Genomic DNA, 15,068 nt, shown 5'->3' with positions numbered 1-15,068 from the left:
AACATCAATATCTAAAATCAATATCTAAAAGGAAAGAAGGAACAGACAAAAGAAAAAGAGAAATTATTCATTTTCTTTAAACTACATTACCAGTCTTCCTTCCTAAATCTTCCTCAAAGAGATCAATACATATTCCACTCCACTCCACTCCAGAAGAATGCAATCCTAGCGGTTCCTGTTAGAGAAATGATCGCTCTAACGTATTCCCAATTACAGGATTATAATTCTAATTTTGTTCCCAAAGGCAAAAGTCAGATCCCCTTACCTTTCTTGAGGCAGAATTCCCATAGAGTGCGTCACTTGAAGCCTGACCACATAGCACAGACGGAGCTATGCGGTGAGATAACGTGTAAGACTCCAAATTATTCATCGAAGAGTCTTTTATCATAACTAATACACAAATGACATATTGTAGTAGAAGGAAGTTGGGTTCAGGGATCTGTCGTGTAAGTCTAAACCAAGAAAAGGAGAAATTTATGCTCGATCATCTTAAAAGTAATGTAAGTTACAAATCTAACTACAAAGTCAGAACAGGATAAATGTTTTCTAGACCAACTCCTAACAATCAGAATTCTAAACAAGTAAGAATTTAGAGGTAGTGTATTATATAAAATATTTTCTGCAACTCAATTTTCTGTAGAGAACCATGGGAAATATTTTTAAAATTCTTTATGAATTTCTGTGGACTAGATGTATGAGTGCTACCCTACAGAAACCAGAGGAAGGTGCCTCGATCACTGGATCCAGAATGAATGAAGATTGTTGCAAACCATATATGTTGTGTGTTTGAAAATATCTAGTGTACTTATAGCGACCCATCTTTCCGGGCACAACGGGGACATATTTAATATCTAATGTATTATGAATCCATATAACACTCTTGTGAGACTTGTTGAACATAAGGAACAGAAATCACACTAGTGAATCTACAGAATGCCCTGCTATGAGAATGAATGAAGGTTGTTGCTCACCATGTGTGTTCTGTCTATGAAAACATCTAGTGTTACTAAACAGCAACCCATCTATCCAACCACCATGGAGGGGAGACACATTTTATTTCTAATGTATTGTGAATCCATGTAACAGCCTTTAGACACTCTCAAACATACGTAGAAGGAAGCACACTAGTGCCCTACACGATGTAGTTACAAAAGCTTCTGCTACAGGCAAGGCAAAGGTGCAGGGCTCCTTTCTATGAATTATCACACAGGAAAATGTTTCAGAGAAGTCAAAATTATATGTGACTCAGACTTCACTAGTTAGCTATTGTTGAGGAAGAAGAATTCAGTAATAGGTTCATGTTCCAATCAATGACATATTTAAAATGTGAAATAATAACAAAAACATGGTAGTAATTTTAGGATGCAAAGAATCCACAGGTATTTTTTTCTTTATTAACTTGAGTATTTCTTATTTACATTTGGATTGTTATTCCCTTTCCTGGTTTCCAGGCCAACATGCCCCTAACCCCTCCCCATCCCCTTCTTTTTTTTTTTTTTATTAACTTGAGCATTTCTTATTTACATTTCGAGTGTTATTCCCTTTCCCGGTTTCCCGGCCAACATCCCCCTAACCCCTCCCCTTCCCCTTCTTTATGGGTGTCCCCCTACCCATTCTCCTCCCATTACAACCCTCCCCCCAACAGTCACGTTCACTGGGGGTTCAGCCTTAGCAGGTCCAAGGCTTCCCCTTTCAATGGTGCTCTTACTAGGCTACTCATTGCTACCTATGAGGTCAGAGCCCAGGGTCATTCAATGTACAGTCTTTGGGTAGTGGCTTAGTCCCTGGAAGCTCTAGTTGGTTGGCATTTTTGTTCATAAGGGGTCTCGTGCCCCTTCAAGCTCTTCCAGTTCTTTCTCTGATTCCTTCAACGGGGTCCTGTTCTCAGTTCATTGGTTTGCTGCTGGCATTCACCTATGTATTTGCTGTATTCTGGCTGTATCTCTCAGGAGAGATCTATATCGGATTCCTGTTGGCCTGCACTTCTATGCTTCATCCATCTTGTCTAATTGGGTGGCTGTGTATGTATGGGTCACATGACATACAGGTATTATAAACACATACTTCTTTTAATTTGTCTCACACAGGAAGTAAACCAATACTCTAGGCTGACCTGCATACAATTTCTTACATAGGCTTACTTTTTAACCATGATGGTAATAAAGGAGGAGACTCTCAGGTGAGATTACTGATATGATTCAACATACTAGCTTGAGAAATTAACATGTTTAAAAAGTGACAATATATGTCTGAGCTAATGAAACCTCTTGGCATGGGAGAATATTCCAGCTTAGAATCCTGTAAACACAAGCCTATGTACCTTACAAAAACACTGCTTCTATATTGGTGCAGTTCCCCATGAGCTTACTCTATCATTACCTTTGGATGGCAGCAATTCGTCCAACCAGAGTTCCTTCATCCATGATGGTAAGCCAATTTTCATATAAATCAGAAGTAAGTAAGCTTCCTTTAATGTTACTAATGAAGTCCTTTTTCAATGAAAATAAAGCAAAAAAGTAATGTTCGATGTAATTTTGTTTAAAATTAGCAGTTTTGACCAGTGATTTTCAACTTGGGTGTCATAATCATTTGGGGGCCACATATCATGTATCTTCTATAGAAGATAGTCTCTCCATTTTCTTTACAATTCGCATCATTAGCAAAACTTTAATTATGAATGAAGCATTATGAAATAATGGTTAAGAGTCACAAAACCATGAGGAAATATATTAGTGTTTCTGGATTAGAAAGGCTGAGAATCACTGGTTGAGGGCATACTTCCGTAAAAGTTTCCCAAATTGTCATCTCCCCAGAATCTTAGCTCAAAGTGGAACCTATATGCACAATCTTGTGTTTTCTTACCTACAACTAGAATCAAAGAAGCAGAGTCCTAGTTGTTATAGCAATGAAACAAAACTACTGTCCTTTCAAATTGCCTCTCCTGGCTTCTAGTCCACACCACTACTTGCAACCAGAGTTCGATACTCTACTTCCAAGCCCAAAGACCTCTGCCTTGAAAAAAGCCAGCTCCTATGTGGAACATCCAAACAGGGAACTAGCAAAAGTGCTCTCTGAAAGGCTCCACCCAGCATCTGACTGAAATAAGATATGAGGAGCCACAGCCAGTCATTGGATCTTATGGATCAATCAATGACTTCCATGGAAGAAATGGGGGAAGGATTCCATGCCCTGAAGGACATAGGAACTCCTTAGCAAAAGCGACAGAGGTCATGTGTCATGTGTCCATAGATTTATGGAAACAGTCATCTCGTAATCTCAAGGACAGAAAGCACATATGCATCTCTAAAGGGATGCTTAATGTTGGTGATATAAAAACCTTCCTTACCTTTAATACAGACGCTATAACTAGCACGTCTTCTTCATGCCAGGTTATGTGTTCTTCATTTTCAATCCTGTCCCTCAGGGACCAGTGTGAAATTTCAGATACCGTATTAAATATATGATCAGAATCTTGTCCTTTCTCTGCAATTATGGAAAACATATCCTGTGTGGGATAAGGATAAGCTTGTTATTATTAGAGGTCCACACTTCTGAAGAACAGATATGTCATTTATTGTAAACCTGAGCAAAGACAGTTTTGGATGCAGAGCTATAAATGAGAGCAATGAACAAGTCATTGAAGTTTTTTTGTTTGAGCTAATGTACACATTTTCTTCCCTAATCCATTTTTTCCACAAGATGAAATATTACGGTTTTGTTTGGACTTCTGTTCCCCAAAGCATTTTGGTGAATGTTCCTCCAATACTTTTTGTTTCCTTCTATGTATATCTTTCTCAAGCATACCATTCTAAGTAACTCTTGGAATATTTCCCTTTCAGAGAACAAATCACCTTCATTTCCTTTCTGTCCTGGCCTCTATTATGAATTGTACCTTTGTGTTTTTAAGAAAGATTTTTCAATATACATCTACAATTTGTATTTTCTTTTTCTGTGACCTCTTATTTTTATCTATGTCTAAAGATGCTGTCACATTTAAGAACTAAAGCATATGTCATTCTTTATTCCATAATTTACTCTGTAAAATGACTACCATACATAAATTTACCCCATGTTTTCAATAGATTACATGATAAAAAGCATGGTATTCAGAATATTCTGCTTTAAATTACCAAACAATTGGGCAGGAATGCTCATGTATCTGACACGATAGATTTGTTCACACACAGCATAAATTTCTAGCATAGCTATAGTGCTATAATAGATGATGGACAGTAAATATTTATTTCCAAAGAAGTTTAGTAACTAGTTTAAAATAGATTAAGGCATGTTAGGAGGCATTTAAATATACTCTACTAGGATAAAAATGCTAATATATAGCAAAAACTAATCCATTGATAATGCAAAGTAAAAGTCTAGAGATAATTTTAATTATAAAAGACTGAGTAATCTCATAGCAATGATATTAAGGGAATGACCTAGAGTAACATGGAGTCATAAAATCGCTGGAAGACTTTACAGGTGGGTAGTCAGTGGGGCACTTTCATAGGCCCATTTCTTTCCACAAGCTCGTGGGGTTGGATCTTGGTTGCAATCACTGGAAAACATGGAAATACTATTTCTTTTCTTTTTTTAAATTTCTTTCCATTACATGATTCAAAGTTAGGGGAATTTATTTTATTTGAAAATGATCTTACCCTCAAGGATAAGCTATCTAAACATTCATCAGTTTGTTTGAATAACTTACTGAGAACAAAGGTGCTGGGCAAAATGATACTCACAAATATTGGAGTAGGCAGCTTTTTGCCTTCAAAAATACTCTCAAGAGATTTGCCAAACAAACATTTCTTTGTTGCTTGTGGTAGAATAAGAAAAGGTGCTGCTTGGTTGGTATATACATTGCCTCCATTTTTCTCTGAACCTAAGAAAGAAGGGATTTCATTGTTTTAACTGAAATGATTAAGCCCTCATGTAGTCCTGGCATACCCTTTTCATTGTATTGCCTGCATGCCTTATGCGATACCACAAACACAGAGAAAATAACTAATTAATATTAAAACATTTATAATGATCTTGCTTGTTAGGCACTGGATATGTAGTTGTATATGTCCCATACTTATGGGATAAACATCAATTTCTTGTGTTTGCCTTGAAAGCTATGCAAACAAATATTAGAATCAAACAGTCATATAGTACCAATCTATATTTTCATCATTTGTGTAACTCTCTGACTGCCATCGACAACTGTAACTTAATACCAGTATCTGTACTTCCCAACACAATTTGCCTAAGTACAGTTGTGTTACAACCCTTGGCTTTCTCCACTGATCTGTGAGCTCAAATCTCAGATCATAGTGTCTATGTCAACCATAAGAGTATATTACGCTGTAGTTTCAGATTTTCATAAGAGACTAGCATAGTGGCACATGCCTATATTCCCCGACCTCAGGAAGCAGAGCCAAGAGGATCTCTGTAAATATGAGGTCATTCTGGTACACAAAGCATCTTCCATGACAGCCAGAGCTGTTCCATAGAGAAAACCCAATTTGCTGTTGAGTTTCTATTTTCTTTAGGAATCTATGTTAAGACTCAATATATCACTGCAAGTATCATTTCTTTACATATCCTTAATTACTTAATCTCATTTCAGGGATCAACCTCTAACATAAACTAAGGGCCAGTGGAAAGACATACTTAAATTAGGAGGCAAATTCTAACAGTAGGATAATTCCTAGAATGCATAGGTGATATTTCCTTCCCATGCTCCAGCAAATCCTACGTTGCTGTTTGTTACAAATCACATTTCAGCGCTCAATGATTCTAACTGTAAGTTATGGTAGTAGAACAAGTGGACACACCTAGAGGGCCTTCACAGGGAAGAGGGGCAGCTGGACTTCCTGGCCGTGCATGGTAGCCAGGAGTGCATGTCCTCTCAGCGGGGCAGCTGCTCAGTCCACGTTCGGTTTTCTTCACGTTTCTGATATTTGCTGCAGTGTTCAGGGAACATGAGGACTTGGCTCCGGGAGGATGAGATAGGGAAGTTTCATACGGCACTGCAACCACATCCTCTCCAAAAATTTTTGGACAGTTTTCGATCATAAATGTTACCAGAGAAATCTGTGTTAAAAGAGGGCGAATAAAGAGTGTCTCTGTTAGTTTCCTGGCTGCAAATCACATTTTCCCTATTAGTCTTGGAGGAAAAAAATGTGCAGTCCAAAATTCTGAGATAAAGTTAGCTGTTAGAAAGTATAGGGGCTGGCTTTGTCATAAATTTAAAAGATTGTGAGATCAAATGTACAAGTGTGGTCATCACAGTGCAATGTTATATAAGAGGATGATTTCCAGGTTCTATATTGTGATGGCCAGTATGTGATACATACTGTCCACTGAAATAGCTTTGGTTCCATTTGATACATCCACGTGTGAGCATGATTGTAAGAATGCTCCTAGAAAGGCAGAACTATGGAGGGAAATGCGGGCCCCATCTTACTGAAAGTTCCCATGGGCTGCCTAAAAAGCCAGAGACAGTCAAACCCGTCTGAGCAGTTACATTCCCATGTCTCAGTACAGCGCAATGGTAACAGCTGCATCAATATCTCACTCTCAGTGTCATTTCTTCATATATCCTTAATTACTTAATCTTGAAACAGCGATGTCTTAGTGGAGAAGTAATGGTAACTTCTTGATCTTATGGTTCATTATATTGGGAGGTATTTCAAATAAGTTCTTCTTGGAGGAAATGGGATAATTATGGATCTTCAATTGCAGGTACTTAGGGACCCTAACTTTTACTCCTGATCTTTGATTCTACACAATATGAGGAATATTATTGTTTCTTAGTTGGGCTCTGTATAACATGATCCTTAGAGGTCCAAGGACAATTGGTTAATTAATAATGAATCAGAAACTCAAATGCTTAGGAATCAATATAACCATTCGATCACTATATTATATACATTTTGATATTTCATTATAGTATTGGGAAGGTGGCTAACAGAGAACAGTAATCACTTCTCTAAACCAATCATAACCAGCATCCAGAGCCCAAGGGTATATTTAATCACATTAATCAGGAGTCATAATGACCATATCTGATTAAAGCAATCCAAATTGAATTGTCTCTGTTTTGTTGGGGAAACCACCTTGAACGCTAGTAGAATGTCACACATTCTACACTGATTCTATCAGAATTAAGTCTGTTTTGCTGACCCAATATCCAGAACTGTTACTTTTTGTATCATTTCACAGCATTTTATTTCACTGGGTGATTGTAGGATATTCTAAATGACCACTAAAGACTGAGTCACTGAGCTCAAATACCCATTTGTGTTTTAGGTAAAATTCACCAATGATTCCTTCCCTGCAGAAGAACTCCCCTCAAAGCAGTACTTACTTTACAAAATGAAACAATACCAAAATCAAAACAATCAACCACCACAACAAAATAACCCAGATGCTCAGGATAATAGTGTTTTCCCTTTTTTATTGTAAAGGCTTACCAAAGCTAGGCATTACCTTTTTGGCAATGTCTTTTGTCCTTCCATTATTCCAGGAGCTGGGCATGAATAAGAGGCATGGGGCTATCCCAACAGATAGATGGTGAGAAGACATTTCAGTAACAGGAGAATTACTTTTAATTTCATATAATATTTGAAAAAATTGCCTCAGAAGCGCAGCATTTGCAGGTGGCAGTTTATCTAAAAGACTGAACATAGAGAGAGTTATTTTTAAACAAGTATACTCAATTTCTCAATATGAATGAAGGGAACAGAGTAATAGAGTCGATTGCTTGATGCTCTGAAAATAAGATGAAAGAATTTTTACTCAATTATTCCTTGAAATATTTATCCAAATCAGAAAAAAAATTCTAATTAGAATGTGAAGATAAGATAATAAGCCTGGGCTACTGTAATTCCCTCGGTAACACACACTTCTCTTTTGAATGTGTCTTTTGTGTTTGTGAACAATTGAAACGTTTTCCTGTCTCTCAATGTGTTTAGTAAATATTTCTGTGTCTATTATCTCTAATGTGTAAGCAAATATTACTTCTATTTTGTTGATGTTGTTCACAGAGTTTGCCAACAATTACCTCTGCACTGCAGCTAATTTCTCTTCCTCATCAACTTTTTTCGTTACAGCAATCCACTCATCATACAGTTTTGAGGTCATCAGACTTCCTTCGATGTTTTTTAGGAAGTCCTTAAAAAGAGAGGAAAATTATTTCATGGAAAAAAATTAATCATGGAAATTATTCAAAATGCATTTAACTGTAAATTTCACATTAATTCTAACTTCCTTCACAGCTCTGCTAATTTCCCGTACTTAGAACGTTCCACGATATATTGGTTCAGTGAGTTTCATCTATTCAAACTAGAAACCCAAGAGTATATTTTCAGATTTACTTGGACTATAGAAACAACTTTCCTTAGCTCAACATTCCTCTAGTGGACAGCTGAGCAAGCCAGCACAAATAGGCAACCAATATTTCAGCTTGAAAACTATTTCAAATGAGAGAAACATACAATTATGGTAACCACAACAAAAGCAACCATAGAAACTATTATCTGATTTCTGAGGAGCAGAAAGCCAGGTCTGGTACTGGAAGCATGGAATAACATGTGGCCAGGGTTCTTACAGAATGCCCTGTCCATATTTCATTACAAAAGTGTGACTCCTAACTCTATTTAAATTTTTAACGAATATTCACAGATAATACAGCCCTTGTCCATCAAAAAAGTTGTCTTTGCAATGGTTGGAGACTGTGACCAAAAACTACAGCTGTTTAAGGCACAATGAACAAAATATCCTGTGGCTCTGAGCCACAGTTTATAAACATACATACTAAGTCCTGAACTGGGGCTCTGTGCATTGGTTAAGAGAGTCACAAAGATTGTTTACCAGAGGATAAGGACATTTGCTTTGAGATTGGGTCTACTAGAAATGAGGGGAGGGCTCACATTTGATAACCAAAAAATTGCATAGCTTAAACAATTTCTGAACAAACATCATCCACATTATTAACGTTAACACAGGAGACTTTGAGCTTACCATATTTCTCTCCTGCGTATCTATTGTCACTCAAGGGAATACAAAGAGAAGAGCACTAATTCCATAGACTCAGGATTCCTGAGGGTGGATGATGGAGGGACTTTCCCTACCTTAAAGATCCACGAAACTATGTGCACTGATTGCTTGTTCATGTCCACCTCTTCTTCTGAATCCAATTTGTCTTTTATTGTTTGGCACAATGTTATACTCGGACGTACTAGAAAGACACCCTCCGTTGTGGGCCCTTCCCTTTTTAGTAGGGACAGCATGTCCTGAGAAGTAGATACGGAAATATCTGTCAGACTTTGTGCAGCACAGAGCATTATTGGCTCCGTGAGAACCAGACAAATGGTATGCACAGGTGCAGTTCAAGTACTTGCATGGACACACAGGACCTCAAGCTGGTTTGGTGCCTCAATCTTTTGTTGTAAACATCCAACCCTAATGGTAATCCTTAAAGTTCAGGCAACGTTGCTTTTCATCACATTTTACAAAATTGTTAAGGGATTAAATCCAACATTTCTAATACATCATTCCTGAATAACCCTCTCTCATCTTCCTATTTTAAAACCAATGTTTTGGGACACAATTTTTACTCCACATGGTCATAGAAGTGAAGGGGTCAGGTATTTTAGAAGCAAGATTTTTGTCTTAAGAGAGCCAGGGAAGAACCATATGAGACATACCAGAATTGCTGACGGCAGGTTGCCATCCTGACAAATGGAACTGAGTTCTCTTCCAAACAGTTTTCCTCCATTGTTAAGATTTTGGGTGGTGCATATTTGGTCTGGGTGAGGCACACAGATGCTGTGCCACCACGATGATGTAGAAGTTCTTTGTTTCTTAAGAGTCTTTTCCTTCATATCTGATCAGGAGTTGAGATCGTTACATGGGATAGTATAATTTATACAAATCTTTTACAAAACTAATTTCAATGACAAAATGTCCCTATTTTAATAGGTTAATAATTCTGTTGTGTTTATGCAGCCTTCTTCCTGTATAACCTACACTGTTATTAATCTTAGTGATGTCTCTAAGACATGGTCTAAAGTTCTCTAGGTGGAATTCCCACAAGATGATGCTGTCTCACTCCACAGTGCATCATGAAATACTAGAAACCTTGGTTGAACAAGCTCCCTGAAATATGTATAGAGTATTGCTTCAGTAGTCACATCCATTTTTGTTGATGCCCTGCCTTTATTCACATTTAAAAATTTACTGTTTTCTAATGTCTTTTTATCCTTCGTTTTTTATTCAGCATTTTCATGAACCATTGTTAAGTTTATTTTAGCAGCAGTATGTGCCCCCCCATGAGAAAATATGTATGACTATATATTTTAGTGTAAGAATACAGCTGAAATTCTAGTTTCTTTATCCTTTCTGAGTTTTCTGTTAGAATATTGATCCATAATAAAATTTTAAATATGTTACTTAAAACAAATAAATTAAAAGAAAACAAATGAGTAATATAACACAGTATAAAACAGCCTTCATTACTGTAGAACATATTGTCTTCCTGGCTATCTAATTCAAAATCAGGAGGGCAGAAATCACAAATAATATTATATAGACTGACAAATATATCTCAATCAGTGTGTGTGTGTGTGCGTGAGTGTGTGTGTGTGTGTGAGTGAGTGTGTGTGTGTGTGTGTGTGTGTGTGTGTACTTATATATATATGTATACCAAAACGCTTTTCAAAATTTTTGACTCAGAATTTTTTCTGTCTAAAAGAAATGCAGGGACAGAAATGGGAGCAGAGACTGAAGGAAAGGCCCTCTTGAACTTCCCTAAACTTCTGGTCCATCCTATGTATAGACAGTAAACCATGATAATCTTGCTGATGAAAAGATATGCTTGGAGGCAGGAAACTGACGTGGCTGTCCTCTGAGAGGATCTTTCAACATCTGACTGAGACAGATGCAGATACTTACAGGCAACTATCAGACTGAACCCTGTTTCCCCATTGGACGAATTAGGGGAAGGAATGAACAACCCCATAAGAGGGAGAATAATATTAATTTTCTTGGCCTCAGAGCTCCCTGGTTCTTAGCTAATAACCCAAGGGAATACATTGCCAGTCTGTGGCCCCTGCTGCATATGTAGCAGATCTTGTCTTGTCTGTCCTCAGGGGGAAGGGATGTCCTGGCTCTTGTGACGGCTTGATGACACAGAAAAGGGGAGGATATATGGGTGAGGTGGGAATAGGAAGGTTGGTGGGGTAGCACCCTCTAAGAGGCAAAGGGACAGAGGTATGAGGTTGGTTTTCATAGGGGTGGACCAGGAAGGGAAGAATATTTCAAAGGTAAATTGAATAATTAAGAAAAAAGGACAAAATTTAAAAGAAATCAAGTGTGAAAGTGGGAGGTTTCCAAGAAAAGAGAGTGAGGAGAAATTATAAAAGAATTCTATCCTTTGAAAAGTATTTTAAAAAAATTCAAAATGCCCAGTCTATCAATTTTAGCATCATTTTGACTCCAGATATAGGTATAAAGGGTATTTTTATAGAATTTGAAGTGAGATTAGAGAGTTAGCTAAAAGCCTAAATTAATTTCTATTCAACCCTGCAACAGAATATCTTTAATCCCATAAGTCTACTTTTATTATGTAGCTTTGCAATAGTTTGTCAAAATGCAGTTTATAAGGTAATTTGGGTCTATATCATACAATCACTTGATGGGCAACATATCAGGATCCATGGCTTAGACCTGCAATTCTCATAGGAAAAAAATGTATACACACAGTGCTTGCTATACCAATTTATGGTGCCTGGAAAAAAATGAAACATTCTCCCTATAACCAAGCCTTGTCTTCACATCAGAATTTAGAGTTCTGTTCATATGGACCTGGAACATATTTTTTAGTTTTTATTTTGTTTAGTACAGTGACCCACTCCCAGGAAAGGAAATGATATTATGTCGTGATGTTTATGACAATTTAAAATGGGAACTAAGAAAAGCCACCCAAAATAAGATGTCAGACTCACTTTTTTGGCTTCTGGCTGAGTTTCTGGGCCTTAAGATGAATTGCCCCTGTGCATCAGCGTTTAGATATTTCATGATCAGCCCAGGTAGGGAAGGGAAAGCAGTAAAGTTTCTTAAGTCCCGTGAAGTGAAGTTCTTTTGAATATTTATCATTATAATGTCATGTGGATACTCATTTCCTTTGAGAAAAAAACATGAATTATAACCAATGCAAGTGAATATTGGCAAACTTTCTGATACAATTTCGAATGCTTTGCTGTATTTCTCCTCTTCATATTTCTCCTCTTACTCCTAGTCCTCTTCCTTCTTCTTCTGGATAATGTAGACTGTGCACACTAGAACCCTAGAACCCTTACAGAGATTAAGTAAGCTGAGAACTCTAAAATCAATGACGAGAAAAATTTCAGTGTGCCACTTTCTTTACAGAATATAGACCTAGCAGTGCAATGTATTAGAGGGACTTTTGTTCTATTCTGCTCTAAAAGTTTGAAGACATACCTGTTGGAGTACTAATATCAACAAACTTTTTACATCATTTGAATCCTACTTCACTTGTCAAGCTTAATATTAAGCAATTTAAAGATTTCACACTGTGTACATAAAATACATATGAGCACTAATTTTCTTCACAAAGATAATTCTTATATCCTATACTAGCTACTTAAAAGCACAATGAAAAGCCTAGATCAAAAAGGAGAGAACCAACAAAAGAGAAGAGGACAGCCGGAAATAATATCAGGTCTGAAATCAATTAGAAACAGATTCCATAAAACCAAGATTTGGTTCTTTGAGAAAATCACAAGACACATTAACTTAAAGTGACTAAAAGTCTCAGAAATCATATGCAGATTTCCAAAATCATAAATGAGAAGAGAGATAAAACAGAAATTGCGGAAAATAAAAAAAAAGCATTAGGATTTAGTACAATGATTATACTTGACAAAACATAAAAATCTGGCCTGAATGAGAGAGTATGCTCTTTTTATTTTTTCCTTTTTTCTTTTTTTTCTTTATTAACTTGAGTATTTCTTATTTACATATCGATTGCTATTCCCTTTACTTTTTTCTGGGCCAACATCCCACTAACCCCTTCCCTTCCCCTTTTATATGAGTGTTCCCCTCCCCATCCTCCCACCATTACTGCCCTCCCCCCAACAATCACGTTCAATGTGGATTCAGTCTTAGCAGGACCAAGGGTTTCCCCTGCCACTGGTGCTCTTACTAGGCTATTCATTGCTACCTATGAGGTTGGAGCACAGAGTCAGTCCATGTATAGTCTTTGGGTAGTGGCTTAGTCCTTGGAAGCTCTGGTTGCTTGGCCTTGTTGTTCATATGGGGTCTCGAGCCCTTTCATGCTCTTCTAGTCCTTTCTCTAATTCCTTCAACGGGGGTCCCGTTCTCACTTCACTGGCTTGCTGCTGACATTTGCCTATGTATTTGCTGTACTTTGGCTGTGTCTCACAGGAGAGATCTACACCCGGTTCCTGTCGGTCTGCACTTCTTTGCTTCATCTGTCTTGTCTAATTGGGTGGCTGTATATGTATGGGATACATGTGGGGCAGGCTCTGAATGGGTGTTCCTTCCTCCTCTGTTCTAAACTTTGCCTCACTATTCCCTGCCAAGGGTATTTTTGTTCCCCTTTCAAAGTTGGAGTGAAGCATTCACATTTTGAACATTCGTCTTGAGTTTCATGTGTTCTGTGCATTTAGGGCAATTCAAGCATTTGGGCTAATAACCACTTATCAGTGAGTGCATACCATGTGTGTTTTTGTGTGATTGGGTTACCTCACTCAGGATGATATTTTCCAGTTCCCTCCATTTGCCTATGAATTTCATAAAGTCATTGTTTTAGATAGCTGAGTAATATTCCTCTGTGGAAGGGCATCTGCGTTGTTTCCAGTTTCTGGCAATTATAAATAAGGCTGCTATGAACATAGTGGAGCATGTGTCTTTGTTGTATGTTGGGGCATCTTTTGGGTATGTGCCCAAGAGAGGTATAGCTGGGTCCTCAGGTAGTTCAATGTCCAATTTTCTGAATAAACTCCAGACTGATTTCCAGAATGGTTGTGCTCTTAAATCTGCCAAAATTTATGTCACTTGAAGGAACATCTTCTTTACGAGTTAGAACTTCACATTTTCAGGATTTTGAAAAGACTAGGTTTGCATGCACACTTGGTGATCTCAGTTTTTTAATTCCTATTCAATCATTTCTGATAATTCTATTAACATTATTTATTTGGCAATAATCTTGTATTGAAATAAAAGAAGGCAATAAATGGAGTAGCTGAGTTTAAGTCAGGTTGTCTCCAGAAATAAGAATATGATCTCACATTCAGTTACAGAATTACTTGTCCTATGAGATGTCAACTGAATACTTTACATGGATTCAGAGAAATGGCTACATTTATACTATTCATTACAAAACAATCTATATAATTTGGAATAAATAGAAAAAAATTGAAGATATAACATTTCAGATTTAAACTTGTTTCTGTGTGTAAGTCTTTTGCTCACATAAATACCTGTTTACTATGTTGCACTTGGTGTGTGTGCAGGTCAGATGTGAGAATTAGATCCCATGAAACTTGAGTTATAGACAGTTGTGAGCTACCATGTGAGTTATGGAAATCCTTGAGATATCTCTCTAGGTAGGAGGATATTCTGTAATGATCACCAAATGATTTTTTTAATTGTTTTCTCCAGAAAGAAGATGCCTAAAGTTTTGTTTTGTTGGACTTTCAAGGAAAATTCAGTTTTACAAAAAGAAAAGCACAGAAAAATTCCTGTCATTGTCAGACTGTTGCTTATAAGATGTTATCTTTTGTCTGAAGGTCATATTAGTTATTAATAATGATTTAAATGAATGACATTTTGTTTAAGTCATTTTGTTTTAGTGTTTAAGTATAAGACAAAGCATGGACACATTGAGAATTCACCAAACTCAGCTAGTCCCTCTTTAGATTACCCTGTTATTACCTTGGAGTACTCTTGGAGCTTCCCCAGGGCGAGAACAGAACCACAGTTGATAATCTTCAATGCTCTGGAAGGCAAGAAGAAGCAACCATCACAAATAAGCTGAC

General features: G+C 37.2%; 1 protein-coding gene across 1 annotated transcript in view; it reads right to left on the bottom strand.

The window, feature by feature from the left end:
* Window positions 1-15,068, bottom strand: part of Tgap1l10 (GTPase activating protein testicular GAP1 like 10) — a 94,812-nt gene that overhangs the window by 66,432 nt on the left and 13,312 nt on the right. The window contains exons 7-17 of the mRNA XM_063282810.1: window positions 14,965-15,028; window positions 11,991-12,167; window positions 9,693-9,871; window positions 9,117-9,278; window positions 8,048-8,157; window positions 7,474-7,663; window positions 5,817-6,075; window positions 4,740-4,879; window positions 3,347-3,505; window positions 2,380-2,489; window positions 266-452 (exon numbers count right to left, since the gene is read on the bottom strand). Coding sequence (XP_063138880.1) covers window positions 266-452; window positions 2,380-2,489; window positions 3,347-3,505; window positions 4,740-4,879; window positions 5,817-6,075; window positions 7,474-7,663; window positions 8,048-8,157; window positions 9,117-9,278; window positions 9,693-9,871; window positions 11,991-12,167; window positions 14,965-15,028 — 1,737 coding nt within the window. The remainder of the gene's footprint in view (window positions 1-265; window positions 453-2,379; window positions 2,490-3,346; window positions 3,506-4,739; window positions 4,880-5,816; window positions 6,076-7,473; window positions 7,664-8,047; window positions 8,158-9,116; window positions 9,279-9,692; window positions 9,872-11,990; window positions 12,168-14,964; window positions 15,029-15,068) is intronic.

Source organism: Rattus norvegicus, chromosome 2 (genome assembly GCF_036323735.1).
Source record: "Rattus norvegicus strain BN/NHsdMcwi chromosome 2, GRCr8, whole genome shotgun sequence".
Lineage (NCBI taxonomy): Eukaryota > Metazoa > Chordata > Mammalia > Rodentia > Muridae > Rattus > Rattus norvegicus.
The sequence above is the reverse complement of the archived record's forward strand: the minus strand, read 5'-3'. Positions and strand labels throughout refer to the sequence as shown.